At 39.8% G+C, this 27,251-nt stretch overlaps 3 protein-coding genes across 5 annotated transcripts; 1 reads left to right on the forward strand and 2 right to left on the reverse strand.

Annotated features, from left to right (window-relative positions):
• Positions 1 to 7,241: 7,241 nt before the first annotated feature.
• On the reverse strand, positions 7,242 to 9,898 carry LOC116731208 (ras-related protein Rab-25-like). The gene is made up of 5 exons (XM_032580832.1): positions 9,627 to 9,898; positions 8,933 to 9,128; positions 7,961 to 8,154; positions 7,788 to 7,868; positions 7,242 to 7,713 (listed from the first exon to the last, which is right to left on the reverse strand). Exons 1-5 carry the CDS (start codon positions 9,661 to 9,663, stop codon positions 7,586 to 7,588), a joined length of 636 nt encoding a protein of 211 aa, XP_032436723.1. The 5' UTR covers positions 9,664 to 9,898; the 3' UTR covers positions 7,242 to 7,585.
• A 1,510-nt stretch (positions 9,899 to 11,408) lies between these two features.
• Positions 11,409 to 21,353, reverse strand: ubqln4 (ubiquilin 4). 2 transcript variants are annotated; one of them, XM_032580831.1, is made up of 11 exons: positions 21,166 to 21,353; positions 16,727 to 16,878; positions 16,452 to 16,600; positions 16,105 to 16,367; positions 15,848 to 16,006; positions 15,515 to 15,737; positions 14,634 to 14,773; positions 14,326 to 14,409; positions 13,351 to 13,466; positions 13,086 to 13,254; positions 11,409 to 12,980 (listed from the first exon to the last, which is right to left on the reverse strand). In XM_032580831.1, the coding sequence occupies exons 1-11, from the start codon at positions 21,307 to 21,309 to the stop codon at positions 12,828 to 12,830; spliced, it is 1,752 nt and encodes a 583-aa protein (XP_032436722.1). In that variant the 5' UTR covers positions 21,310 to 21,353; the 3' UTR covers positions 11,409 to 12,827. The 2 variants fall into 2 exon arrangements, with proteins under 2 accessions (XP_032436722.1, XP_032436721.1); XM_032580830.1 differs by having other exon boundaries at positions 15,842 to 16,006.
• A 2,343-nt stretch (positions 21,354 to 23,696) lies between these two features.
• LOC116730758 (lens fiber membrane intrinsic protein-like) lies at positions 23,697 to 26,895 on the forward strand. Of its 2 annotated transcripts, none has more exons than XM_032580225.1 (5): positions 23,697 to 23,905; positions 24,468 to 24,676; positions 25,838 to 25,987; positions 26,079 to 26,213; positions 26,362 to 26,895. In XM_032580225.1, the coding sequence occupies exons 2-5, from the start codon at positions 24,502 to 24,504 to the stop codon at positions 26,421 to 26,423; spliced, it is 522 nt and encodes a 173-aa protein (XP_032436116.1). In that variant the 5' UTR covers positions 23,697 to 23,905; positions 24,468 to 24,501; the 3' UTR covers positions 26,424 to 26,895. The 2 variants fall into 2 exon arrangements, with proteins under 2 accessions (XP_032436116.1, XP_032436115.1); XM_032580224.1 differs by lacking the exon at positions 23,697 to 23,905 and adding an exon at positions 23,941 to 24,092.
• The last annotated feature ends 356 nt before the right edge of the window (positions 26,896 to 27,251 follow it).

Here is a 27,251-nt window from a genome sequence, read left to right on the forward strand (position 1 = left end):
CAGAAACTCATCTGGACTTGTACATGCACACGGAAAAAGTCCATATGTAATGTCTCTTTTGGCAACATGGCCTCAGTTAAACCTCTTGTCCTCAAACTCTCACAAGAATGTGGACAACATGTGTTTTCCCACAATACCAAACTCCAAGGAGACTTATCTCGCTAAGGCTGTCAGTGTAACACCTGCTATTTTCCCAAACACACACACCCCCACCCACCCCCACACCCGCACGCACACCCCCACACACACACACACACCCGCACGCACACACACGCATGCTGCCTCTCAGTGAGTTCACATCAGTGAAACAACATCTTCTGCAAATGTGGCATCTAGACAAAGGCATTTTGTCTGGACTGCACCTCCTCCGTGAACTGCATGGAACAAACGTTGAGGGGTATTAGACAGACTTGGAAATATTTGCTCATAAAGTGCATAACACACCAATTTTTTCTCTTAATGTATTGCCAGGCGCCTTTGCGCTTCTTTTGACAAAAAGCAGAGCACTGCATGGATGGCGTGGGGTATTACTGCCCTTCCCCTCCTTCTTGTGAAGGAGAAGATGAAAAGTTTCTCCTGCAGATTTTGGCCTTAAGAGACATTCATTTGGGAGCTCTGGGGTGCAGTTTATGATTCCCAAAGGAAATCTACGTGGCTGGTGATCAACTCTGTTCAGAAAATATTGAAAATATCGTCTGCAGTGAAGGTCAAAATGCAACAACTACCAGAACACATAAAAAAGGAGTCATGGACACAGCCGTAACAAATGCAAAAAGAGCAGTGGTTCAGAGAGTTCCTAGGCCTATGAGAAACACAACATCACAGAACCGGTCCAAGTGATGATCAGAACCATGTCAGTTCACCCAGTGACACTCTTACTTCCAATCTGTTGCCAATTCCTCCCATCCTGCTTCCATTTAATTCTGTTTCAGATTTATGTACATTTGTTTAGTTTTCTCTGTAGTCAAGTATCAAAGTATTCAGACTTTATGAATTGTGGAGGTAAATAGACAAGAAATTATTAAAATGTCACACATATGTTAACTGATTTGCAGTACATAATTCTCTGAAACCTTTGCATTGTCTTTTAGTTCCATTTATTGTGGTTCGGATCTTCTTTCGGGCCAGCTGATTCTCATAAAACATGGAAGTTCACAATCAGAAGTAAACACTAGCAGGTGGTTATCATTTATTAACATTATAAAACCACCTCTTCCTTTCATCAGACAATAAGAACATTACTTTCAATCACTGGTTGTCAAAGTGGATCTGTAACAACACCCTGGCGGGTAAGAACCGATGCATGTAGTGGTCGAGACAAAAACGGCAAATCACAGGAGAATCCATTTTGAACTCCACAAAGAAAGGCATGAAACAATCCAAACAACCAAGGAGCAAATTGGCAAAGGAACTAAATGACCAGCCCAGTCACTTAAATGTTGCTACTCATGAGATGTGGCCATTCTTTTGGATACTGATCACCATAATTTCTTAAAATGTTTAACTACCAAGAGAAATGAATTAGGGAAAGGGGGGAGCTTAAAGCTATACAGCAGCTACACAAGACAAAAAAAAAAATCTAATTAATATTTCATATATGATAGAAACAATTACTGTCAACATTAATGATTACAGCCCAAAAGATATATATGTTCCTCTTACTTTACAGGTATTATTGCTCATGGAGAAACAGCAACAGTCATCTAGGAAAGTGTAAACTTCAGCTCATTTCTTTTTATTGTGTGGTGAAAAAAAGGACATGTAAAATAGTTTCAATGCCATTTTTATGATGTTTGTATACTTTAATCAAGCAATAACATCTGCTCAAATGGTTACTGTATAGTGAAAGTTAAAAAATGAGCGAACGGACAGGAGGGGATAAAAATCCACCTTTTCCAACTTCCTGTCATACCTAGCTGTGCTACAGTTCTGGCGCTTAGCTATTCAACAGTGGGAACAAATGGAGATAATAATAATAATAATAATAATAATAATAATAATAATTAATAATAACGGGGGTTGGTATAAACTACCCTTTGGTTATCTCTGCATCTATAAAAACATTATTCTGTGATGATGTGAAGAACTTGAGTTAAGTTACGTCCTTCAGCCACCACGATGGACATGGGGTATGCATGCGGCCATGTTGCATCAGAATCTCACAGGTAACCGCCATGGCTGTCACAGATACAAGCGACGTTACGTAAAACAGACGAAGACTGAGTCTGTCACATCTGTGGCTCATCAACAACACGTCTGATTGAAACTTGTTTCAGAGCCATGTGACATCAGCAGGGCTGCGAATGTGAACAGCAGTGCATAGCAGGCTCTAATACGAAACAACACGATTTCAAAAGGAGTTAATTAACTTGAGTGTGGCTGTATGCTGTGAGGAGCGGGGTGATTCAGCTAAACACACGATGGCAGGCAAATGTACAAACAAACTGTTATGAAAACTGGTTTGAGCACATTTTAATGTTAAAACAAGCTGAGAGCTGAGACTAAACAGTTTTCAGTTTTCATGCAAGAGCGATAAACACACACTCAACATTTCATCCTCAGTCTATGACTTGTGTTAGTCTCTGCTTGTCTGCTGTTTCCGTCGCTGCTTTGCATGTTATTTTTTGGGCAGTGTTACAATCTGAACACACAGCTCACCTCTTCTTTGATTAGTCGCCATAACAACATCGCCATGGCGATCAGCGAGCAATGACTTTGGCTCTATGTCTGTGAGCTGAGGTGGAAATTTGAAAAATCAGCAATGTTTAGCTGCCATGCTCTGACAGATGAAGGAGGATAGCTGCTGTTGTGCGCCGATGCTTGGACTTTGGTTTCCTTCGTGTGTTTACGATCATAGCTGGAGCCTTGAAACAGTTGGACGCAGTGTGGCAAGCTACACCTGTCAGTCTCTACTTGATCCTTAAGCATATTTGTCTGAGTGAAACGGTGACCTCTAGGTCGAGGAAAAAGCAACACTCTGTTTGGCTAGCGTGCAGGTGTTCTGTGCAGTTTGGTAATCACTACAGATTGTAGTAATTCACAGTCGCAGCTGCCTGGCCTCTCAGCAATTACAGAAAAATTTAACATTTTCATCTGATTAGTTTGTTTGCCACATCTCTGGACTAAACTTGCCCGGCGTCTGGTTTGAACACAAGGATGGCCAGACTAACCTCATTCCATCCCATCTGGACGTTTAAAGGGTCATGTTCCTGGTGTTTGGGGTGGATGATGTACATTTGTGAAATGCTGCTTTTTTAGCTGCTTTAAGTCACACTGAATATTTTAGCATGTTTCAAAATGCGTTCCCACTGTTTTCTTTAAAATATTCTCATCAGCTCATAATTACTTCTCTTACGACAGTCGTTTATTAGTTCATTTTTTCCTCAGTTTGAAGCGGGCTAAGGGCTTCTGGTTATAAGGATAAAGATGGATCCAGATCTCAAGACTATAAAAGTTTTTCATCATTTTGATACTATGGTGTAAAGTCTTTTTATTGAGATTTCAAAGATACTGAACAACATCCTCCCTCTCCCACCTGTATTGATGTTTTACAGTGCCCTTCATCCAGTCTGACTGATGGAAAGCTATAAGCAACATTAATATTAAGCAACAGGCTGCATGATAGCTACTTGCATCTGACATTAATTTGTTAATATAACTATGATTTACTTAGAACTATATTCTACATTTTTACTTAATTTTGTGTATCCGAATGCAGATGATAATGTATAAATGTTTGAAATAAATAAGGATTAATATATAGGGTTAGCAGTAGTAGACATAGTTCTCAGTTTTCTGTCTAAAATGAAGGTAGCTGGATCATTTAATATTTTTGTTTTCAATCTTAAGGTTGTCGTGCAATGAACATTTCATAACACAAACATAGTTTAAATCTTGTGCCCAAACAAAAAATAGGGATAAAAAGGGTAAAAATATTATATATATAATATTATAATCCAAACACCCCCACAGATAATATATGGAAAAAAAAATGTATGTGCTTCCCACTGAAAGAAAAAAGATTGGTTCTGAATTTTAAAAAAATCTTTTGAAATGCCTTCTGAATCCTTTTTTTTTTTTTGCAAAGTATGACGTTAAAATTTAATATGGCTGCCATCTGTCAAATCATAGCTAAATCTAGGGAGTGTCTGTTTGCTTTACAATGCTGTGAATCAAAAATTAGAAAGGTTTAGTATGCTGTTGTGCTCTGTCCTTTTTACTGTTACCCCTAAATAGAATCTAGAGCAACTAATTTTCTCTAGATGTCACTTAATATACAGACACCTGAGTCTCAGGCAGAGGTTCACCGTCCCGCAGGACATTAGACCTAGACTGAAAGTCAAACCTGCAATCTAATGATTTAGATCAAAGCATATCCAAATGTCAGCCAAAACTGATCTTCACAGATGCTCTCCATCTGATCTGGAACAGGTTGAGTTATTTTACAAAAGAAATGTGCAAGAACTTCAATCTCCAGGTGTAGATATCTGGATGAATTAGAAACACAGGCCACACTTTTCAGATTATTATCTGCAAAAATGTTTGAAAACCATGCACACATTTCCCTCCACTTCACAATTCTGAAATATTTTGTGTTGGTCTGTAGCATGAAATATACACTGAAGTTTGTGGATGTAATACGACAAAATGTGAAGATAATAGAAGAGTTGTAAATACTTTTGAGATAATCTCTTGTAAGGACAAACACAGGAAGTAGAAATAAACAACAAATACTGAGCTCAGTGAAACCAACAGGGGCAGCTAATTCAGAAAGCAGCACCGTTAGAGGATCCTTTTTCCACAGGGTCAAATTTCCCAGAAAATAAAAATATCACAATTGAACCCCTGCAGATCTGGCACTGCAGCTGCAAATTCTTGAAAGATAAGACTGTAATCCCTCCAGAGAAACCAAGCGCTGGGAGGCGGAGGAATTTTAAACGGTAGATAAACAGATCCGCGTTGGGGTCAGAGGTGACAGATCTCTGACATTTGAGTCCCAGTCTAAGATTCACTTTTTACAAGGTACACATGTCTAACAGCATGGAGGTAGCAGCTGTCACACGTAGGCACAGAATCTTCCCAACCTCTGTGTGTTGATTGGCTTTGAGGCAAAGTCAAAAATGCATCCACACATCAGGATCAATTTGTTGAAACCTGAGAAGTGCTAAGAAAATCAAACTTTCTTTTGCAAAACACATCTCCAACCCCGAGGCTTGCAAAGATAAAGATTTAGAGATTTCATGACCACACTCTCAACCTGCATGGATTATTACTCCAGATGTCTCTTCCCTCCAAGGCCATAAAAAAAAAAAGTCTTTCTTTACAGAATATAATTAAACATTTACTGCCTTCAGCAGAGCCTTCTTATCATATTTTCATTAGAGAAAATTAATAAAAACTGTGCATTTGTGGTCATTTCACTGTGACAAAACCATCAGAGGATTCTCCCTCGTCCATGCAGACACACTGATACCACAGCAAAGCTTCACGTGAACATCTGTGAGCCAGAGATAGGGGCTCTGACTGTCCAGAATACCATTAAACTCTGCTGCTGCAGATTTATATTCTCTCAGTTGTGCCATATGAGCCTGCGTGGTCACATCCACAGTGTGCAGATGTATAAAATCACCACACACACATAATACATCAAAGCATACTGTATATGAATGGATTTGATATTTTGAGGGGGGGAAACAGTCATCGTGTCACTACCATTAAGACATTGTGTATCTCGAACAAAGTTTGAGGAAGTTAGAGGAAACAGAAAGATGCTAACGCCAAAAAGTAACAAGGTGACCACTAATTAAAGCTTAGCAAGCAATTAGCTAAATGAGATATACTGAGGAAAAGAAATAAGGTTGAGCTTTTCATTTTCTTCTTGTCTGGCATCAATCAAAAGTTATATCGGTACCGCCACCTGCAGACTGCAAGGCGACACAACACTTTCAAATACTAAGCAGCCTCTGTCATGTTAGTGATGCCTTTAAATAAAACGGTTTAATTTTATTTAAATTAGTGTAAGACGAATCTCGATTAATTAGAAACAATGTAAAAGTTTCAGTAATTCAATTCAAAATATAAAGTCGTCACACACAGGCATTTGGGTTGCAGTTATTTTAGTAGCTGTAACCCAATAACAGGATTTTACAGCTACTAAAATCTTGATCTGCATCAACGCATTGATGACAATTTTTTGCTTTAATTGTCTCCAAAACTGAATTATGATTTTTATTATTTTTTTAAATTGAACTTTTAGAAATTTCAGCTTTGATCATATTCTAATTCACTGACATGCACTATAACTTTAAATTGGCCACATGAATCTTACATCCATCCAAGCAGGATCGGGTTGTGAGAAGGCTAAGGAAGGAAACCATGATGTTCGTCCTTACCAGCCAGCCAATGCTGGATGTGCCCTCAAAACATCCACATGGAGGCACCCAGAAGGGAACCAATCAGGTTCCTGAATCACCTCAGCTGGACTGACACCTCCAAGTCAGGTGCAATTTAAGAGTTTAAGTAGCCCTCATCACCGTTTCCAAGTGGTGGATGGAGCAAGAGATTTACAAACAGCAGGGATGTGGTAAGGATAAATGGATGAGAAAGGGTGGGGTGCAGGGCAAAGTGTTGATGGCTAAGCTAGCTGTAAGTAGGCTTAGCAGATGATCTGAGGTGCGGTTGAGGTGTAGTCCTGCTGCTGAACCTCAGTTAGCACATTAACCACATTTAATCTATGAGCCAGAGACCAACACTTCACAATTTGGTCCATCTCAGGGTGGTAAAACTAAAAATCAATTTTGAAAACATATATGTCTGGATGATATTTTGGCATAATAGCGCTTCCAAAGTGGTTAGTCATAGCTATCAGTTCATGAAGTTAACAACGCCTTCAGATAAATTCTGTTTTTTGAGGTTGGAATATGTCTGGTTTAGATATTTGTCAAAGCCCTATAATGTAGTGCTTGGTATCATCTTAAAATGGGTCCACTTGGCTTTCATTTAAGACACATTTTGAGTTTCTTTGACCAACATAGACGTCACTAAAGCTCTTCAAACAAAAATAATTCACATTTTTCCACACTTTTTGCCTAAACTAAACACATTTCTTTTAGTCCACTGGTATCCAGTGACACAAGAGTCAGCGGTTGCAATCTTAATTAGTTTAAGCACCATCGTTGTTGTATGGCACCCTAACTCATCCAGCCTGGAGAATGTGTAAATAATTCCAACATGGAAACACGAACATTTAAATAATTTATTCCAAGTCAAAATTCTCCCGCTTACAAAAACAAAACACGACTTTGCAAAGCATCTCTTAAACCATGAAGAGAACGAAAAACACAACTATCTAAAGTAGAAATTTTCCCACCCACCTTCTGCTCTGAAGAAATATTCTATATAAAACATGACTATAAAAGACGGATTCACTCGATGCCTGAGCACTAAATCAATGACCTACAAACTGTACAGTTTATATTTAAAAAGGTTTCCGACAGACTGCGCTGCCTCGCTCGTCGGACTGAAAGAGAGGCTGAGGGCTTTAACTTCAGTCAAGCATGGTGTTGGTTCAACACATATCAGTCCATCAGGAACTCTTGCAGCAGCCTTTCCGCTCTTCCTGGGCCTCTCTTGTCAGCCCCAGCGGACTGGAAAGGGTCACTGCGCTGATGGAGCCGCGGGTCACCTCTCTGCTGGCCACCTTCTTATGGATCGCTGGGGAGATCAAGCATTTAGGGTGGCACCTTGAAGTTGTCTGTAAACCAGAGTGGTGCTGTGTCTCTTCTTACCTGTAAGGACTTCGTTGAAAGCAGCTTCTACGTTTGTGGAGTCCAACGCCGACGTCTCCATGAACATGAGGCCTTTCTTATCTGGAATGGTGCGGCAAACATTCGACACGATGAAAATCGGTTTATTCTTGAGGGGAAATCCTTTCAGCACATAAGGAAGCAATTAAGTTCACCTGCAAAATCTTTGGCCTCCTCTGTGGGAACGGTCCTGAGGCTCTCCAGGTCCTTCTTGTTGCCCACCAGCATAACCACCATGTGAGGGTCTGCGTGGTCATACAGCTCCTTCAGCCATCGCTCGGCGCTCTCGTACGTCAGATGTTTGCTGATGTCGTACACCAGCAACGCTCCAACCGCTCCTCTGTAGTAGCTGAACGCACCAGAAGGAAACAGCGTTTAAATACACTGCTTATTTAAACTCTTTATTTACTGATCACTGCTTGAGTCAGTAAATATTCACACTCTTTTCAGATTTCATCATATAAAAAGCAGAGTGTTTTGACCAGATTTTATATGACATATCAAAGCATAGTAACGCATAATTGCCAAGACAAAAGATAAAGCTGTGCGGTTTTTAAGAGTTGTTTACAAATAAAAGTCTGAAAAGTGTGGCTTGCATTTGTGCTCAGCCTCCTCTAGGTCTATGTTTGGTTATTATTCCCTGTGCTTATGGAAGAAAAGTTCAGCATGATGCTTTTCATGGTAATGAAGTATTCAGTATTCTACAGGTCAAAGCGTCTTGAATGTAGACTAAACCAGGGAATAATTTACACAAAGATTGACTCTATTTACCAAGTTTGTTCAGTTCAAGGGAGGGGGGCAAATATAAATGCACACCTTTTTTTTTTCTTTTTTACATTTTTATATGCCAAAAAGTTTGAGAACCACATTTCATTTTCACTTTGTGTTGGTCTATCATATAAAATACTTTGAGAGAATGAGTGGAACAGTATAAGGGTGTGGATACTTTAGCAAGGTGTGATAAGAACAGAAGAGGTGCAGCTGGCAATAAAAGGGAGGGGTCACTAATAGCGACTCACGTGAGTCGCAAATTAACTGATCACTTGATTACTGTGTGTACCTTTGACTTCTCAAATATTAATCTCGCGGGTGTGTGTGTGAGGGCGTGTGTGTGTGTGTATACCCACGCTGAGGTGATAGCCCTGTAACGCTCCAGCCCAGCTGTGTCCCAGATTTGAGCTTTGATGGTGAAGTTGTCCAGCTGGACGGTCCTCGTGCTGAACTCCACGCCGATGGTGGTGCGGCTGTCGTGCAGGAACTCATTCTTGGTGAAGCGGGACAGGAGGTTGCTCTTTCCCACACCGGACTCCCCGATCAAAACCACTGCACAGACACATGTGAAGAAGTTCCTATTACGCCCGTTTTATTAATAATTAATCACATTGATTTAGCTGCACGTTTCCTGAAATCAAAATGGATCAGATAGTCTTTATCTCGTCTGACATATATAGACTTTCTGTCGCACTCACTGGATGCCAGATTGTGTGACATCACACCAACGTGGCACATCCACATTGAGTGCGAGTTCAGTCTGGAATGAGGGAAGTAGAAAATCACTGCCGCTCTCGGAAGAAACACTACGATACAGTGGGAGTTACTATTCCTCTGGGAGTGTGAGAACTCATGTTTATCTAGCAGGTCAAAGGTCACAGCATTCAGTCAAAGTAGGCAGGAAGCAATCACTTCCTTATATCTACGCTCCATTTTCTTAGAAACAGCAGCAGCAAACAGATAAAATCAGCTTTGTCTTCAGGGTGTAGAAATGCGGCACAATAATTTCCTTCTTCTCCGACGATTACAGCTGAATTAAGCGTGGCTTACCTTTAAATACAAAGTTGTACGAATCATCTGAGCCCATGCTGCATTCAGTGGCGATGGGTCACTCTTCCACCTTACAAACACCCAGAAGCCACTTTCAAATTTTTAAAGGAGTATTTATTAAGAAAGAGAAAACAAAAGTATCCTCCGTGGTTTTGTATGAAGGTGAAAAATGAAAGGGAGGAAAGAAATCTCTGTTCGCTGTGGAAGAAGAGGAGCAGCTCCTGTTTGAAGACGGCCGGAAAAAGAAGAAGCAGGACTCCTGATTGCTCATCAGCTGACACCCAGAGGAGGGCTGGGAGGACGCAGAGCAGGTGGAACAGGTAGAACCACTCGCAGGTACAGACTCCACCCTCCGCTGCACTCCCAGACTCATTTGTATGACAATAAACCTCGCCCTGCAGGTGGATGTGTGTGAGCCGGGACACGTCAACCCTTTGACCACCAGTCTCACATTCAAAATCGAGGAACGTAAAGCTCGGTTCTAATTTTCATGTTCTCTTTTTAAAGCGAGCAATTTTTTTTTTTTCTATGGAGATGGTAAAAAAGTGTTAAGCTTAGCCTCACGTTTGGAAAGAGATATTTCTTTCCCTGCTGTCTTGAAATTGGGATGAATTGAACCAGTTTTACTTCAAAAGCTTAAACTCGACTTGTCTGGATTATCCTACATTAAATACAGGATGTTAAAAAACGCAGCTATTTGTAATATTAATTATCCTTTCAGAAGGTGAGCCTCTTACCCAACCACTTCTCACGGCTTCTATCAGGTTTTCTCTCAGGATTGGCCTGGGTTTGGCTAATTGTCCGCCTTTCATCTCCATTAACTTTGACCAACTTCGTCAGTCGTGCGGAAGAAAAACATCCCCAAAGCACAATGCTGCCACCACCATGTTTCACTGCAGAGATGTGAAACATGTGATCAAGGTGATGTTCTGTATAACTTTTCTGCCAAACTTTTTCTTCTTCTTTTTAAAAGTTGATCAGAAAATTCAGCTTTGGTCTCAACAGCTTCTTTTCCATGCTTTCTGTAGCTCCTTCAAGGCTTGAGGCAAACAAGGCTTCTTTTGGCTTCCTTTCAACATTTGCCCTCCTCTTGTCGTTCTCCCACGAAGGCCAGATGTGTAGAGTACAATCAAATAGCTGCCCCGTCAACAGATTCTCCCGTCTGGATCAGATTTCTGTAACTCACCCAGAGCTACTACAGGCCTCTCTGCAGATGCTCTGATCTGCAGTCCTGCTGTAATCTTTCAATTTTCAGCTGAATGACTGAAGAGTCTTCTAATCTAAAGTTGGAATAGTTTCAGAACCATACTCTCCTTTAATCTCCTTGGTCTACATGATGCGGTTTGTTCCCCAACAAACCTCTGAGGCCTTCACAGAACAGATGAAGTCATACTGACATTAAATTAAGACACAGAAATTGACTTTTTACAAACTAGGTGACATCTGTTGCACTGGATTTTATTTGGGAGTGCCACAGTAAAAGGTGTGAATACATTTGCAATGGAAACGGTTCAGATTTTTTTTTTTTTTTTTATTGTAAATGTTTAAAACCTATGTACCCTTTTCCTTCCACTTCTCCACAGTTATGTGGTAATTTTGGTCAATTACATGAAACACATTGAAGTTTTAATGTGACAAAAAGTGAAAAAAGCTCAAAGGGGAACTAATACTTTTACAAGGCACTATATATCCTGATTTGGAAAAAGGATTAAAACAATTTCCAAACTTTTCCAGACTGCACAGAGAGTCTCAATTATATGTACTTTAAAAACAGACTTGGAGGCAAATGTAATCTTTTATTTCACACTTCCCATTAAAACAAAACAGAACATTGTGGGACCTTTAAAATTTCCTGGCCCATCACCACACTGTAATCAAAATGAGACAGGGAATAATGGTTTTTACCATGATTTATTACTTCTTTTTTAGTACAGTACTGTTAAAAGTTAGTTCCGACATTTTCAACTGGGAGATGGATTTCTTTATTTTAATTCAGCTGAGGTCAACAGACAGAGCAGAGCTACTGAAGCAGTTGCCAAGTTCATCACATCTACAAATGCTGAGAATTTAAAAAATAATAATAATAATAATACAACCTAGACTTTATGATTGGAGCAAAGTATGGTGCCATCACTGTTTTGTTTTTTTTTTACACCCTTTCCATTATGTCATACTTTGACTCAGTTGATTTCCACATGTAATTAATGGAAAATAAATCAGCTTCATATCTAGGTACTAACTGCACCTCAAACAGGAAGAGATAAGACGATGAACAATCCGATTTAAATGAAATTAAAGATGGTTTGTAAAATTTATATTCATAACAGCAACAGCCTGTGCTTCAGGGAAGCTGCTGAGTGAGAGAAACGATTATGGTTATAGTCTTGAATGAGAATTTCAGCAAAGGTGGGACGTCATGTCTCCCATCTGAGGCTGCTCTTTACTACCCATGGTCCCACTGGTCAGAGTCGGACAGCAGGACAAGCAACGGCGACTCAGAAGGAGGACAAACAATTCCTAAAAGACACTGCGATTACATGTGGGCACTTTGATCCGTAGTGACGAATTATAACTTTTGGAAGGGTGAGAGTGTGGAAGGCGCTTGCAATAAATAGTGAAAGCTGTTGGGCAAAAACCAGCTGTGTGGAAAATGTTGAGGACAAGGATGGAGGGAAGGCGGTTGGAACTTCTGTGAGCGTCTGTTCCCCTGCTGGCTTTCAGGATCACAGCTTATAGAAACCACCAACCTGTCTGACAGGAACCAGGCATGATACAGAGCCGACTGCCGTTCACGTCGCACGGGTGGCATTTGGATCACGTGAATGTTTGCCTACGGAGCGCTACTTCAGATTTACGTGAAAGAAACAATAAGTTGAAAAAAATAACAATAACTGGTCGGGAGTCCCTTTCTCTTCACATCAGTACGCGCTTTGAGGAGAGAGCGGTTCAGTCCAACCCCTACAGCAGAACTCTGTGGGTGAAGCTGGCTGGATGGTGCCGAACGAAAGTAGTAAAGGGGGAAAAAGAAAATAGGGAATGATCTTAGAACAGATGCAGAATGAGGGTCTTTCAGTTCTTGCCCAAGTTTCTTCTGTAAGGTTTGGGACAATACACATAAATTTCTGTTGGTTCGAAGTTGATTTTGGGTTTGTTATGTGTTAAATGCGTGTTTATGAGCGTGTCAATATGTACTGTATGTCTTTACGAGGGCTGTGAGCCCAGCAGTCTCTCGATAGCGGCATTGATGTCTCCTCCAGTAGCAATGAGGGCCTGCAGGTTGGCCTCGCGGTTGATGAAGCCCATGGCGTTCAGCTGGTCTAGCTGGGTCTGGAACCGCACCTCTGGGGTTTGGCTCTGATGGAAACAGTGAGTACAGATTGAAGAAAGACAAAAAAAACAAAAAAAACACCACCATGCACACTATGGAGGCAATTTCAGTATGTGTGTGTGGTCGCGTACCGTTCCGTTTCCTCCTCCACTTCCACCTCCTCCCGCAAACATCTGGAGCATCTGTTGCATCAGCTGCTGCTGAGCAGGATTTGTTGCAGCACTGCTGGGAGACGAGGCAGGGTTCTCTGCGGGAACGGCGCCTCCTGTGGGCACGCCTGGAATTCCACTTGTCATCAAACTAGGCCAAAAGAAAAAGACAAACACAAATGTTAAATTCAAACACTAGGTTAAAATGCAATGTGTGTTTGTACAGGTGATGTCTCGTTCTGCCTACCTGGGCATAAGGCCTGGGGCTTCTGTCTGCAGCGTCTGGAGGCCCTGCTGGATCTGCATTAGAGCTTGCATGGCCCGGGGATTGGTCATGACTGACAGCGCCTCAGGGTTCTGCATCTGGAGACAGATGGGCAGAAATGGGAGCAAAAACTTAGGAAAGGTGACTGTAAGCAATTAAAATTTCAGCAGCGTGACTGACGAGACCAGAGAAATTAAAGCCAAAAGACGGTAAGTTTATGTTATAAACTGTTTAGAATTCAGATATTGGAGGTGAAAATACCTTTTAAAAATTGAGTAATTATTAAATTATTTTCTCCCCAATCAGACACATGTGTAGTATGTTGAACAAAACACATGAACCCTAAATTGATTGGTATAAAGCACAGAAAAAAGACACAAAAGCAAAAGAAATGTTATAAAACAACTTAAATTGTAGTTTTCACCATACAAAAGAAAAACATACTTGAATTGCTAAAATTTAAGAACTTAAATTTTTTTTATTCTGATTTTAATTATTTTTTTTACAACGATTTAAATTAATTACTTGCATGAATTACTAAAAAATAACTTAATTTACACTCAAAAAATATTCAATCTAATTAATGAATAAAACATTGTTATCTGGCTTCATAACAGTAAATAAAACCCTTTTGTTTTATAGCAAAACTTAAATAAATACAAAATAAAAAGTTGGTTCAAGGTTTATGTAACTAAACATTTGGATTTTAATCTTTTAAACAGATAAAAATGTGCTAGCTTAAGGAGCGGCACAGCAAAATTCCTTTGCAGGGAAGGTATTGATGGATGAAAGTATGAATGAACAAACATAACTACATGTCATTTACAGCAAAGTATGAAAATAAGGACATATTAAAGACATGCTGAGGCCCTGCAGCAACCCTGATTATAAGGTCAGGGAGTGTTTTGCTTCAGTCAGTTTCAAAAATGGTGTTTTAGATGAAAATCGAAACAGTACCTGCTGAAGAAAAATGGGCAGCTGAGATCTGAACTGCTCCTGCAGCTGTGGGTTTCCAGCAAATAATGGATTATTCATCATTACCTGATTGAGGGGAGAAATAAAGTATTAGTCATTTGGCTCCAGCAGCAGTCCACACTGCCTACACAGTTTTGTTAAATGCATATATCAGAGAGCCAAAACTATAAACCAATATAGCTACAGGATAGAATGAAGACTTGATGCGATATATTTTTCTTTGTAATGTTCTAGAAAACGTGTCTAAGTCCAGAATATCAATATTTAATCTATGACTTTATGATCCTCACCTGTGAGGCTAACTCTGGGTTTTGAGCCAGTGACTGCATCATGCTGCGCATGTACGGCGCAGACAGCATGTTCTGCATCAGCTGAGGGTTTTCGGAGATCTGTTGGAGTAGACTCTGCATGCCGGGGCTGTTGAACATGCCTGCAGGACAAAACAAACACATCCACGAGTGAACGTAACTAAATAGGGGTGTAGCAATATGTCGAGCCCAGGAGACAAAGACGATACCGAACACTGGATTCACAGGAACGACAAAAGACTTTAGAATAATCCCCAGTTTGCCTTTTTACAACTGAAAGCTTCGCAAATTAAATACTTTTTCTAACAATAAGTGGTTAAGGGAAAATATTCCAAATCAGGTTTGACCAGTCGATTCATTATTGCTTTTACTGTCTCTTTTTGGTATAGCCCTACAGCCAAAAGATTAAAAAGGCCTGTTTTTGTTTTCACAAATAGAATAAATGTTTCAAAAGTTCTAATCTGGTTTTAAAAAACTGCTTATTGCAAAACTAAATAGAATAAAGCCCAGAGTCATTAAAAAGGTGATTTAGTTTAGCACCGATAGGAAGCTGTGAAGCAGATGCTAACTACCCTGACATTAGCTTCTAGCTGCTTTATTAGCTAACTCTTATTACAAAAGGCTAAGTACCATTTCCTTTCTTAGTCCAAAACAAAAGCTTCAAACAATAACATGAAGTGTTGAGAATAAGGCACACATATTTAGAAATGGTTATTATAATATTAGCTTAACCTTCCTTCTCCTGACAAAGTCACAACAGCACTTTGTGACAGAATGTAAGAAAAACTGGTGCTGAGATTTATTATCAGGAGAACTCTCTCTATCTTTATCAAATGCAACATCAGCAAATGTCTCCAGCATACCATTTCCCAGACTCCCAGGATTGACGCCAAGAGGGTTGGACACACTTGGGTTGGTGGCTCCCGAAGTGCTAGTGCTTCCTGTGGTTCCCCCTCCGCTCTCAGAGGGGTTTGAAGAATTCGGAGGCCCCCATGGGTTGGGCAGAGGCTCTCGGTTCTCTGTCCGCGACGGCTGAGCGCCAGAGTCAGAGTTTCCACCAAGAGCTGAGAACGGGTTGTTTCCAAACTATATATATATATAAAAAAAATTAAAATACAGTTTAGTACACAGGATTTAAGTCACAATAAAGTGAAGAGAGATAGAAATAGGGATGTATAAAGGTTCCTCACAGAGACCTGCTCTCTGGCTGCGCTGAACATGGGCTCCTGGATGTCTGTGTACATCCTCCTCAAGGCATTGTAACCTCCTGGAATGCTCTCCAGGTTGCTCAGGGCGCGGTCCTGGTTTCGCATCATTTCCTGCATCATGGCTGGGTTCCTGGCGAGCTCCATGGTCTGAGAGGCAGATTGAGGTTAAGATGAAACACACAACTACATGTCGAACGAATAAAATCTGAATGTTCTCCAGGACCTTTAGGGCATTTTCCCCTCACCTGTCTCATGAGTTCAGGGTTATTGAGCATGTGGGAAATCTCAGGGTTGCGTTCCATCAGCTGCTGCATCTGTGGGTTGGCCATGATCATCTGCCTCATCAGGTCGGGGTTGGACATCATGTTCTGCACCAACGGGTTCTCCATGATCTGGGAGAGCATCTCCGGGTTGGACATGAGCTGCCTCTGCATCTGCTGCTGCAGCTCCATGAAGTTAGCAGAGCCCATGCCCAGACCAGCTAGACTGGCCAGGTCTCCGAAGCCACCTGCAGGGGATAAGCGCTGACTTAGCGAGGTAATCTTTGGCAAGAATAGTGTTTTTAATTAGAACAACCCACAGGCGGACTCACTCATTATGTTGGGCGTCTGTGTGGGTGTGTGGCCAGACCCGGTGGGGACTGTTGTGGGGGCAGGGTTGGCAGCTGGACTAGAGGTGGTGCTATTGCCTCCCTGGTTGGAGGTTGAACTAGAGGCTGAGGTGCTACCGCCATCTGCTGCCCTACAGAGGGAATTTAAAGAGAGAGAAAAAAAAAGTTAAACCCAAGTTGTCAAAGCCGGTCAACTGTTTCAGTGAATCAGAAAGTTTTGTAAAAAAACAAAAACAAAACAAAAAAAGTGTCCTTACTTGTGCGCTGTTTTAATGACCAGGTGAACTGTCAGGCCATCTTTGATGCCATGCTGGCTGAGACTGTCACCGTCCTTCAAGATCTTCCCTGCAAAAATCAAAACCAACTGGTCTTGTTTGGCTTTGAACCGCTTCGAGATCTCCTCTTTAAACTGGAAGACATAAAAAAATAAAACCAGGTAAGAAAAAACATGTTTTCAGGTAGACCAATAATGTTTTGAATGGCTAATGGAAATGACTACTTGTTGATGCTTTGAGGCCAGGCATGTGCTAGTTGTCAATCCGAAGCTGGTTTGAAAAGTCGCAGTGTCGACCACTAAAGACGCTGCTTTATACCATTGTTATGACTCTAGGTATTTTTAATAATACCAGAGATAGAGAGTGACCAAAGTAATTTGTAGGGAAAATATGAAGTTCTAAAGTTCTTGTAAACTACTGATTTGCATTGGTTGTTTTTGTTCTTTAAAAAAAAAAGAAAAAAAAGAAAACACCTCAAAACTACGGCATTTGTGCTAAAGCTAAACATATCAGCTTAAGCCCAGTACAGGGTTTTCCCCAGTGTATTTTAAGCCTGGCGGGCCACAAGGCTTTACTTGTGCCCCCACCAGGCTAAGCATTGCTTCTTTTTTTTTAAGTCTTTTTAAAATGTTTGCATTTTTAAGACTTTACAGTTGGTGTTCATGTATTAATCTTCCAATCTTTTAATAACACATAATTATCAAGTGATATTTTAAAATTTCCTGTCAACTTTAAAACTCAAAAACACGACGGGCTGCCCCAGCGCCAAACCACCGGGCCTAGCAAGTTGTCTGGGGGGGAAACCTTGAATAGTTCATTCTATGGCCTTGTTTTCACTTTTAGTCACTTTTTTCTGTTCATGTGACACTCCTGTTATGTCTGTTGTGTTTCTATATGAAAGTTTTTAGAGTACAAAAATATTATTCTTATTGCTGTCCTATTTTGCTGTAACGGTTCCTGCCGTTTATAATAAAACGGATTATCCCAGTGAGCATTAGTGACATCTAGTGGTGAAATAGTGGAACACCATCAAATTAAAGCTCTCCTTGCAAGAGAATCTTACATCAGGCCCACATTTTTAAAAATAAAAACAAAAAAACATTGTTTTTTTGTTTTTATTTCCATCTAATTCCAAACTAATGAAAAACAATAAACATGAAGTGAATCCACACAGAGGTTTCACAAAAACCTTAAGGCAGGAAGTATTTAGGCCTTCAATATTTATGCAGTTGCAGTTTAGGCACTATAGTTATTAGTTTTCCATGGGATGAAGACAAAAAAATCATGAACAATATTATAATAAAACCTATACTAAAAAAATACATCTAGTGTTTATCAAATCTTCAAGTTAAAAAATATAACATCCAATGAAAAACACATTAAAACCAACGTACCTTAGAATAAAGAGCAACAGGTTTGATCTCATCAGACTGATGCTGTATTTTTATTTATTTTATATTTTTTTTACAATGTTGGCTTCGTTGATTTAGATCTTCAGCCGGTCATTTATTTATTTATTCAATGGTTATTCATGCACGGCTCTCGTAATGTCGCCCTCAGCATTTAGGGGCTGAGATCTGGACTTTGACTGAGCGATTGCGACACCTTGATACTTTATTTTTTTTACCCGTTCTGCTGCAGATTTGCTGCTGCTGGTTTTGAGTTCATTGTCCTTTTACATGATCCGATTTTACCCAAATGCTACCTGTCAGCCCTGGACATTTGGGCTACGGAGGAATTAGTTAATCACCGACTCAGTGACTGCAAGGATTCTACCGTTTGTGGGAACAAAACAAATCCCCGCATCGCTGTGCTTGACAGATTTAACGAGCTCTTTGGGCTGGTTTGGTGTGGTAGTCTTTCCCTAAATACAACCAACAATCCTACCAATGTCTGTCTAAACAGACATTATTCTTTACATTTTTATCAGATGTAACTTTGCAAACCTATTTTTTGTTATGCTTTGTATGTAAAATCTTCCTAGTTACACTTCAATCCAGTAACTGTATGTTTCAAAACATTTTTATGTTCTGGTCATTTTCTAAGCATGTGTTGTATTTTTTTTTCCCCACCCTTTGCTAAAGATAACTTGAGATCTGTTTGAATATTTAAAACAGTGACTTTCTATAAATAGTGAGTATATTCTCAGAAAATTCATTATGATAAAACACAGCAGAGCATATTCGCTCAGAGAAACATTGTAGACGCCTGGATTCTAATATATAAGCGAGTGGTGAGACGTATAAGTAAATGTTAATTATTCATCATGATGACATATGAAAGTATGTTGGAAAAGTATTCAATATCTTTTATGTCTATCCATCTGCTTGGTATGAGCACATAAAAACAGTCAGAAGGTAAATACAGAAAAATGTGCTTTTCTCTCTATGACCATGATAGAAATGAAAAATACTGGAAGAAAATTGAACTGTATTAACTTTGCCTTCTGGTTATCCATACACAGCTTTGTTAAGATGTTTGGTTGAAAAACATCTAACAGCCAGAAAAGGTCCAGATTGTTTGTTACCTTGGCCATTTTATATTTTTGCAGTTTAAATAATTTTCGCACCGAGTTCGGTTTGAGAAAAAAATGCTTTGTACCAATTCATACCTGCCTTGCAGACATTTTGCACCGCTTTGAAGTCTTATGATTTAAAGTAACCAAATGGAAACAGGATGCGATACAAATTGCTTTAGTACATAAATGTAATTATAAGTGTGTTTTTAGAATTGTATGACTGTTCATCTCTTCGAAATTCATGAAAACACCTAGAAAACATCTGACACAGAGTTGTAGAAGTGCCTGGGTTTAAAAGTGTTTGTTTACAGGTGTGAAATGTAAGCAAGAAGGGACAAAATTGCCAGGTTTGGATAGAAAATGGAGGTACGGATTTTCAAGAGGGCAGAGTGACCTGGAGTCACAAATAACAAAGCAAGACTTGGTCTAACAAATCTTGGCCACAGACAAAAGATGTAGCATTTAGACTAATCCTTTGCATCTGTGAGCAAAACGCTGTGCTGAAGTTAGTCACAGTTCACCATCATTTTCTCATTGACTTAAAATACTACAGTTTTGCAATAATTACACCAAAATAAATAAATCACAATATGATCCATCTGCTTTAATTTAAAACAAGACATATTCACCATCATGGTTATAATAATATTAACACTTTTTAAGTGAAAATTTACAGCAGTTGAAAATTTAGTTGTATTTTCCATGTGCTTATTGTTGTGAATGCTGAAGTTTATTGTTGCTCGTGGTTCAGTAAAAGCTAATAAAATTATCCTTGCTTACAAAGTGAAAGCATGGTAGCCTTTACTCAGGCTACCATACTGCTGGCCTGCAGTATTCAGCAACAGATGGGGGAGGGTCAGCTCTGCAGCTTGGAGAAAACTCCAGTCTGGATGATAGGATGAGTATGATGGAAAAAATGCGACATTTGTGAAATCGCAACTTTTTACAACACCTTGATGTTGGTTGAGGCTTAATTTAGTCTAAAATATTCCAAAATATGTGTTCAATATGGTCAATTTACATTAATTTTGTGTAGGGCACCTCCATAAAACACTGCATGTTGCTTTGCTTCCACTAAATAACTTCAAAAGAGCTTAATAGGAAAAAAACGTGGCACATTTGAATTTCCTTTGGACATCATCTTAACAAGTCATTTATTTTCTCCATCCATATTACTTGTAATGTTACATTTATTAAATAAAGCTAAAACATACTTTCAAACAGAAGTAATAATACCCCCAAAACATAAACACATATAAACACGTATTACTGCACAAGAGGAGCCAACATTAGTACACACCGCTGAACACCCTGCATTGAATGTGATTACATAGAGTGCCTTGCTTTTCCAGGTGAATCCGTCGCCAAGCCAACAGGAGCACTGAGGATACTAGAAATCCCCAAGTAGCCTGAATGACTCAGGAGCAGCAATGAGAATGTTCTAGACTGAAAGACAGCTTCGACTTTTTATCAGGCTGTGGAGCTGAAGTAGGAAATGAAAGCGATACACGACGGACCAGCTATAAGTAACCACTTCCATGGTTCTGTTGGAATGTTATTGCTTCTCGCAGTTAGCACAGTAAGCGCGTACTCGTCAGCTGACACTAGTTCAGTTGGTCCGAATAACAGGCTAACTTAGCTCCCCGGCTAGCAGTTGACTGGCTAGCCGGTTAGCAATTTCCAAATCTTAGCGCGGTCGTTTCGTAGAGTGGGATATTTACAACGAAATGGTTGCCGACCAAATGGCAACCTAACCAATAGTATTTCGATTTCACACAGCCGCTTTCATTCCCAGCAGCCCCAGTTAGCCGGTAAGAGTAGTGATACATGCTAATGGTTTAGCTCCCTAGCTGAAGTTGTGGGCATGACGTTAGAGCGCAACGATGAACAGCATCCGACCAACCTGAGTGACAGAAGCGTCCTCTGCGATGGCGATCTCTTCCTTGTCCTTGGGTGTTTTCACTGTGACCTTGATAATCGTCCCCTCGGAGGCTTCGGGTTTATTATTATTGTTGTTACCAAGATCTGCGGCGCCTTGCTCAGCCATCTTTACTCCGCCGATGGAACAGCTCGGATCTAACTTTCACTTCCGGTTCAAACCAGGAGGTCTCGTGTTTTTTCCCTATTTTTCTCACCCACCCAGTCGGTCCGAGTAGTTCCTGTACGAGTTCATCGGTTAAAAGTTCACAAAATAAAAAGAAATAATAATAGAGGGATTTATTAGAATATTAAAATTTAAGGAAACTGACCAAATTTAAACCACTAATCTGAACTATTTTTTTTTTCAATGAATGCATTTAGTAAATACGGCGCCTCTAAAGTGCAAATCACATCGACAACTTACTACAAATTTTGACGATAATAAAAAAATTTAAAACACAACTAATTATACTTGTATTAAAGATGCAGTCATCAATCGGCCAAGAAATTGTATACACCACTTTCCTTGAATTTAAAATATTTATCTTATTTGTAAACTGCATCAGAACTGAAAACGTTCCCCTTTTTAAGTTTGCGCAGGAAAATCAACATTTCAGATGTTGACCCACTACACTACACAATTCCCCCCCCCCCCCCAGATTTTACTTCACTTCAAAGCTAACATGTTGTCTGTTTAGATAGAAATAATTATATTTTTAGATAAACCAATACTGAAAGCTATTTAAAAACCCACAAATCATCATATGAATAAAATAGAAATAGGCCTTTTCAAATTCTCAAAGTGAGTATTAAAAAAAACCAGTCAGCATGATCCAATTCATACTCAGCTGTGGGTTAAACATGAAGTTTTCGAATTGCTTCACTTTAATTCAATGAAGAAACGAAACAGAAATGTAGCCTTTTGTTTGGAGAATATCTTTGTTCATCGACACCTTTCAAACTATCGCCTTCACAAGAGTTTCCACAATAGTTCGATGTACTCAGTTGACTTTAGTTGGCTTAATGGATCATGTGGTCTGCGATCCCTCAGCTCAGTTTCTAAGTGTGTAATCCAGAGTCTTTCTGTTGTGAAACAAAAAAATTACTGAAATCCATTTGTTAGTATATGAACCCATTTACTAACAGTCTGTGAAGATTCTGAAAGTCTTGGACTGATGCCAGCACATTTGCTGTGTGTCTATGCCTCCACACCAAACAAAACCCATTTTGGAGAGTTGGTCCTTTAGCTCTAATTTAGGGTTAAAATAACACTAACACTATATGAGATTGATAGTTCCACACTGGCTAACTAGAAGTAGAACTCTCTAAATATAAACATTAATTCAAAAATAGGTGAAATTAATAAAATGTACTCATAGTCTGAGAATTTGTGCTTGCCTTTTTTATGGACAGAACCATTGATAGAACTGTTGCTGACATTAATATGTTGTATTCTCACTGGTTTTTGATTACATATGTAGAGTTATCCTCTTTAGTCTTAGACAATGATGGAGCAATTGCTACTCTTGACTCTCTTTACATTTTTCTCACTCGTTAACATTATTCACAGCTCAGGTATTTTGAACTTAGCAAAGGGAGCCATTGACATGCAAACACCACTATAAATGTTGTGTCCTCTGTTTGTTTTTCTTTTTCATAGAACATATTCCTAGATCAATGTTGCTTTGCTTAGCTGTTTGTTTTTCCTGGAAATAGCTCTTACTGTTCCAGGAGTTATTCTGTTTTCTTTCTTTGGTTATTACAAATTTTCTGATCCACCAAAATAACTCTTTCTTCAAGACTTCTGTGTTTAGTTGTTTCTATTGCTAACACTTACATGAATTGTGTATGCTCTTCTTATCCTTCTTTTTAATAAAAAGAAAAATACGTAAAATGCTTGTGTTGTGCAATTATCTGTCATCTACTGAGTCTTATTAAATATATTTCTTCAAGGAATTAGGATTTCGTTTCTTTGTTTCCTGTTCATGTGAACAAAAAAGTCAAGCATCTTGTAGGAAAGGCTTGACAAGTTTGCAGTGTGGAGACAGACTTAAAAGCATTTAATATCAACAATAAAGTATGGCAATTGAAAAGGAATTTCTTTTTCATATGTTATATTGGTAGCTGAAAGTATTTCTTTCAGCAACATGCAGAAGCTGCTGTGCATTTGAAATTATTTTTTTTAAATGTTTTATCAGATTTTAAACCCTGCTGTGTTGTCCCCATGCTGTGGAGCATTCACCCTTTATGTGACGCCCCATTGAGGCAGTGCTGAAAGAAAAGTGTTTGTTTCAGCAAGTTGCATTGACACAGTTGGTCCTGCATACCTATGCACATCCCGAGTTCTAGAGTACACCATTTACAAACAAACAAATGTGCCCCTCTCTAAAAAAAAAAAAAAAAAAAGGTAAGGACCTCTTCGTTACCCCTTCTCAAAGGCCCCATTAACCCTGTTGGGGATACACCAACATGTACAAATCACATGCACTGTAGGGTTCTCATTCAAATGCAGCCCCCACAGGGAGACTGAGGGCAGTAAAGGATTTTGCCTCCATCAACAAAAAAAGAAAAGAGGTCGACCTTTTGCATGTATATTGTCTGTGAAACTCTCGCTCTCTCGCTCTCCTGGTAGCCCCCTCCCAAAGAGAGCAACAACCCACTCTGTTTTTCATTCTTTACCTCTGCAAGGTGGGAAGTAGAGAGCGTACGTTTCCAGAATCAAGGTAAGAGAGTGTATCTGAGTGGGTTTCCCTACCTGTGTTTGATTGGACGGAGGCCTGCAGAGTCAGATTTAACCTCATTGTACTCATGAGCAAATGCCTGTGAGGGTTCGGACGAGGAACAAGCTGCAGCATCATAATAGTAGCTTTTTATTAGGTTTGTTTTAGCAATGTCTCCAGTAAAGCAGAGGTAAACGTATTTTCTGGAAATCTTATGTGCACTGATAATGTTTTCTCACAGATTCTAGAGGAGATGCAGCGTTGAGTGTAATTATTAGAGGTTGATATGCAGGAAACATTTTTCTAATTTTAATGACTGACTTTGGGGTTGACTCTTTTAACAACTGGTACCAAACCTTCCTCAAATACCAACACGTATTTCTCATGTTTTGTTCTATAGCTTAGATCTTTTTTTGAAAACTGCTCCTCTGCTGGCTTATGCTAAGAAGGGTTTTTGCTTTATTTGTCCCTTTTTCCAGCCTTTCCATCACAAGTCTTGGACAATAAGTTGTTAAAATGTATTAAGTTTCAAGCTGGTGTCTACGATGTGTTTGTTATTGCACAGTTCCTCTGCAGTGGCCCCATTGTCTCAGCTCAAGATGTACAGCTTCATGGGTGGGGGCCTGTTCTGTGCCATCGTGGGCAACATCCTGCTGGTGGTCTCCACCGCCACGGACTACTGGATGCAGTATCGTCTGTCTGGAAACTACGCCCACCAGGGTCTCTGGCGGTACTGCATGTCCAACAAGTGCTACATGCAGACCGACAGCATAGGTAAGATCATTTCCAGGTTCAAAATTTTAACACTTTAAGGCATGAATTGTGAGATATTTTTCTGAATGTTTTCAGTCATCTTCAAAATGAAGAATAGGTTTGGTGAATCCTTATTTTAATGTACTTTTCAAACTTTCTTGTGTCTCTTCTCAGTTTAATGACATTCATTTAAGTTCTGAAGTTTTCTGCAGATACATTGATAATACAGGCACTTTTGAAACAATTCAAAGAAAAAGCAAAGAATCTTCATATTTAAAACAAATAATCAGGCATTTATTATCCAAGCACAAGAGTTTAAAGAATTTGCACCAACAAGTATATTGGGTGATTTTTTTAGTGGCGTTCATTGGTCAGTAAATCAGATAAAGAGAAAACCTGCAGCAAAAGGACGGAAATCGTGATTCAAACTCAGGACAACTGGGTCGAGGACTACCCGCCTCCACACACGGTGCGCCTGTTCTTCTAACTGAACCACCCGGTGCCCCAGTACATTTTTGTTTTTGGTGTAAAGTTATGTTAAGTTATAAAAACTGTTTTTGTTGATTCTTTTCTGTTATTAAAACAATGGGGACTGAAATGATGGGCCAATAAGGTCATATTGGTTGGTTAGATGACAAAACGGGTTCCTGTTCCAATTAGATGATTATTGACTCATTATATTTGATCAATGAAAGTTTTTGTACACTTTACGGTCCAAGTATGTCCTTTCCACCCCAGTGCATATGTGTCTAAGTGTGTGCATAAGCAGTGTGTGTGTGTGTGTGTTTGTGTGCTTCTCACCTTGCTGTTGCGATCCAGTTGCAATATAACAGACAAGAGGGCCTTGCAGTGGGTAGTGAGGGGAACTGAAAGAGTCAATGGAATATCTCTTTTGGTTTTTGAACTTCTGCCCTAAGGCACATGGTGCCACAGGATCAAAAGCAGAACCACCAGACTGTCTCGCTTTGTTAAACTGCTGACCTGTTGTCATGACTATGCACTTTATGTTATTGCACTTACTGTAAATGTTTTTTTTAATTTTCTTTAGTTTCTCTTTTGAGAAACACAAAGAGAAATGCTGCCTTGTTTTCGTGTGCTAATGGTTGTACAATGGAACACCAGTAAGTGCATAAAATTGTTTGGTGATAATAATGAGATAAGATTTCTACCTGTTCCTTCCAGCTTATTGGAATGCCACCAGAGCCTTCATGATCCTGTCGGGAATGTCATGCTTCGCAGGCATCATCGCCGGCATCATGTCCTTCTCACACTTCTCCTCCTTCGAAAGGTTCAACCGCTCCTTTGCTGCAGGAATCATGTTTTTTATCTCCAGTGGGTTTCCATCATTTGCCTATAGTGCAAAAGACACAGTCAATGTTTTTTAAATGTAGAGTATGACTGACATGAACTGTCTGATTCCCAGCTTTCTTTGTGCTGCTGGCTATGGCAATCTACACTGGTGTGACGGTGAACTTCCTGGGAAAGCGCTTCGGTGACTGGCGTTTCTCCTGGTCCTACATCTTGGGCTGGGTGGCCATGCTGATGACCTTCTTTGCAGGTGTGAAATGACAAAATGCAACACCATCTAAAAGCTTAATTCTCAGAACAAATTCCATGTTTCACTCTAAAAAAAAAAAGCAGCATTAACAGCCAGGTTGTTGCAAAGTTTAAAGTTGCCACACCGTTATAAGTGCGGTCTCTTGCAGGTATTTTCTACATATGCGCCTACAGAATGTGTGAGTTCCGGAGAGGAACTGGGCCACGCTAGATGTCTCCAGAACACAGAGAACTCTTAGTTTGGATCGACAAGCAGGAAGCATCAGGGGAGTCACGACTGATCCAATGAAGATGCAACATCTGATGGAGATGCTCTCGCAGGTCTTTGGTGGTCTGCTCGACTTGTTTATGAAAGGACGCGGGAACACAGTTTTTATTCTAGGAATGCTCAACATTGACAAACTTAAGGCATTATTCGCCAGCAGGTGGCAGCACTAACACAGCTGACCACACGCTCTTCCTTTGCTTAACACCATTGATTTGAATATTGCATTGACTAAGATAATAAACATGTTACAGAAAGAAGATTGTTCATCATTCCTGTATGGCGAAAATGTGAATTTGTTCAACTCGATATGATGTAACAACACAGATAGATACTTGTCTTATACATGCAGAAAAAACTTTGAGAGAGCATTCATTCTATAATTTGAATTAAAAATGGCAAATTTCTGAGGGCTGTATGTTTGTCTCATGAATTTTTTCCTCGATAAGCTGACAAAAGTCATAATCAGCCGTATAAAGCTGTGAGTTTCATGTGAAGGGGTTTACCTTCCACCCAGCAGGATGTTCCTTATCATTTTCCTCGACAGACGATGCTTTGCACGAAGATTGATGGCAAGCAAAAAAATGTAGCCAAAGGCCGGGGAACCTGGGCGGAGGGCTCCCACTACTGATTGTCTAACTACCCTTTGTCACTGAATACCGTTTCCTCCTTTTTCTTGGTATTCGCTAATCCTCTTCATTAGCAAGGAAGAAAAGAGCTGCAGCTGATGTAATGAATGCTTTGACTACTTTGTGACACAGAAACAATGACAGA

This window comes from Xiphophorus hellerii, chromosome 13 (genome assembly GCF_003331165.1).
Source record: "Xiphophorus hellerii strain 12219 chromosome 13, Xiphophorus_hellerii-4.1, whole genome shotgun sequence".
Classification (NCBI taxonomy): domain Eukaryota; kingdom Metazoa; phylum Chordata; class Actinopteri; order Cyprinodontiformes; family Poeciliidae; genus Xiphophorus; species Xiphophorus hellerii.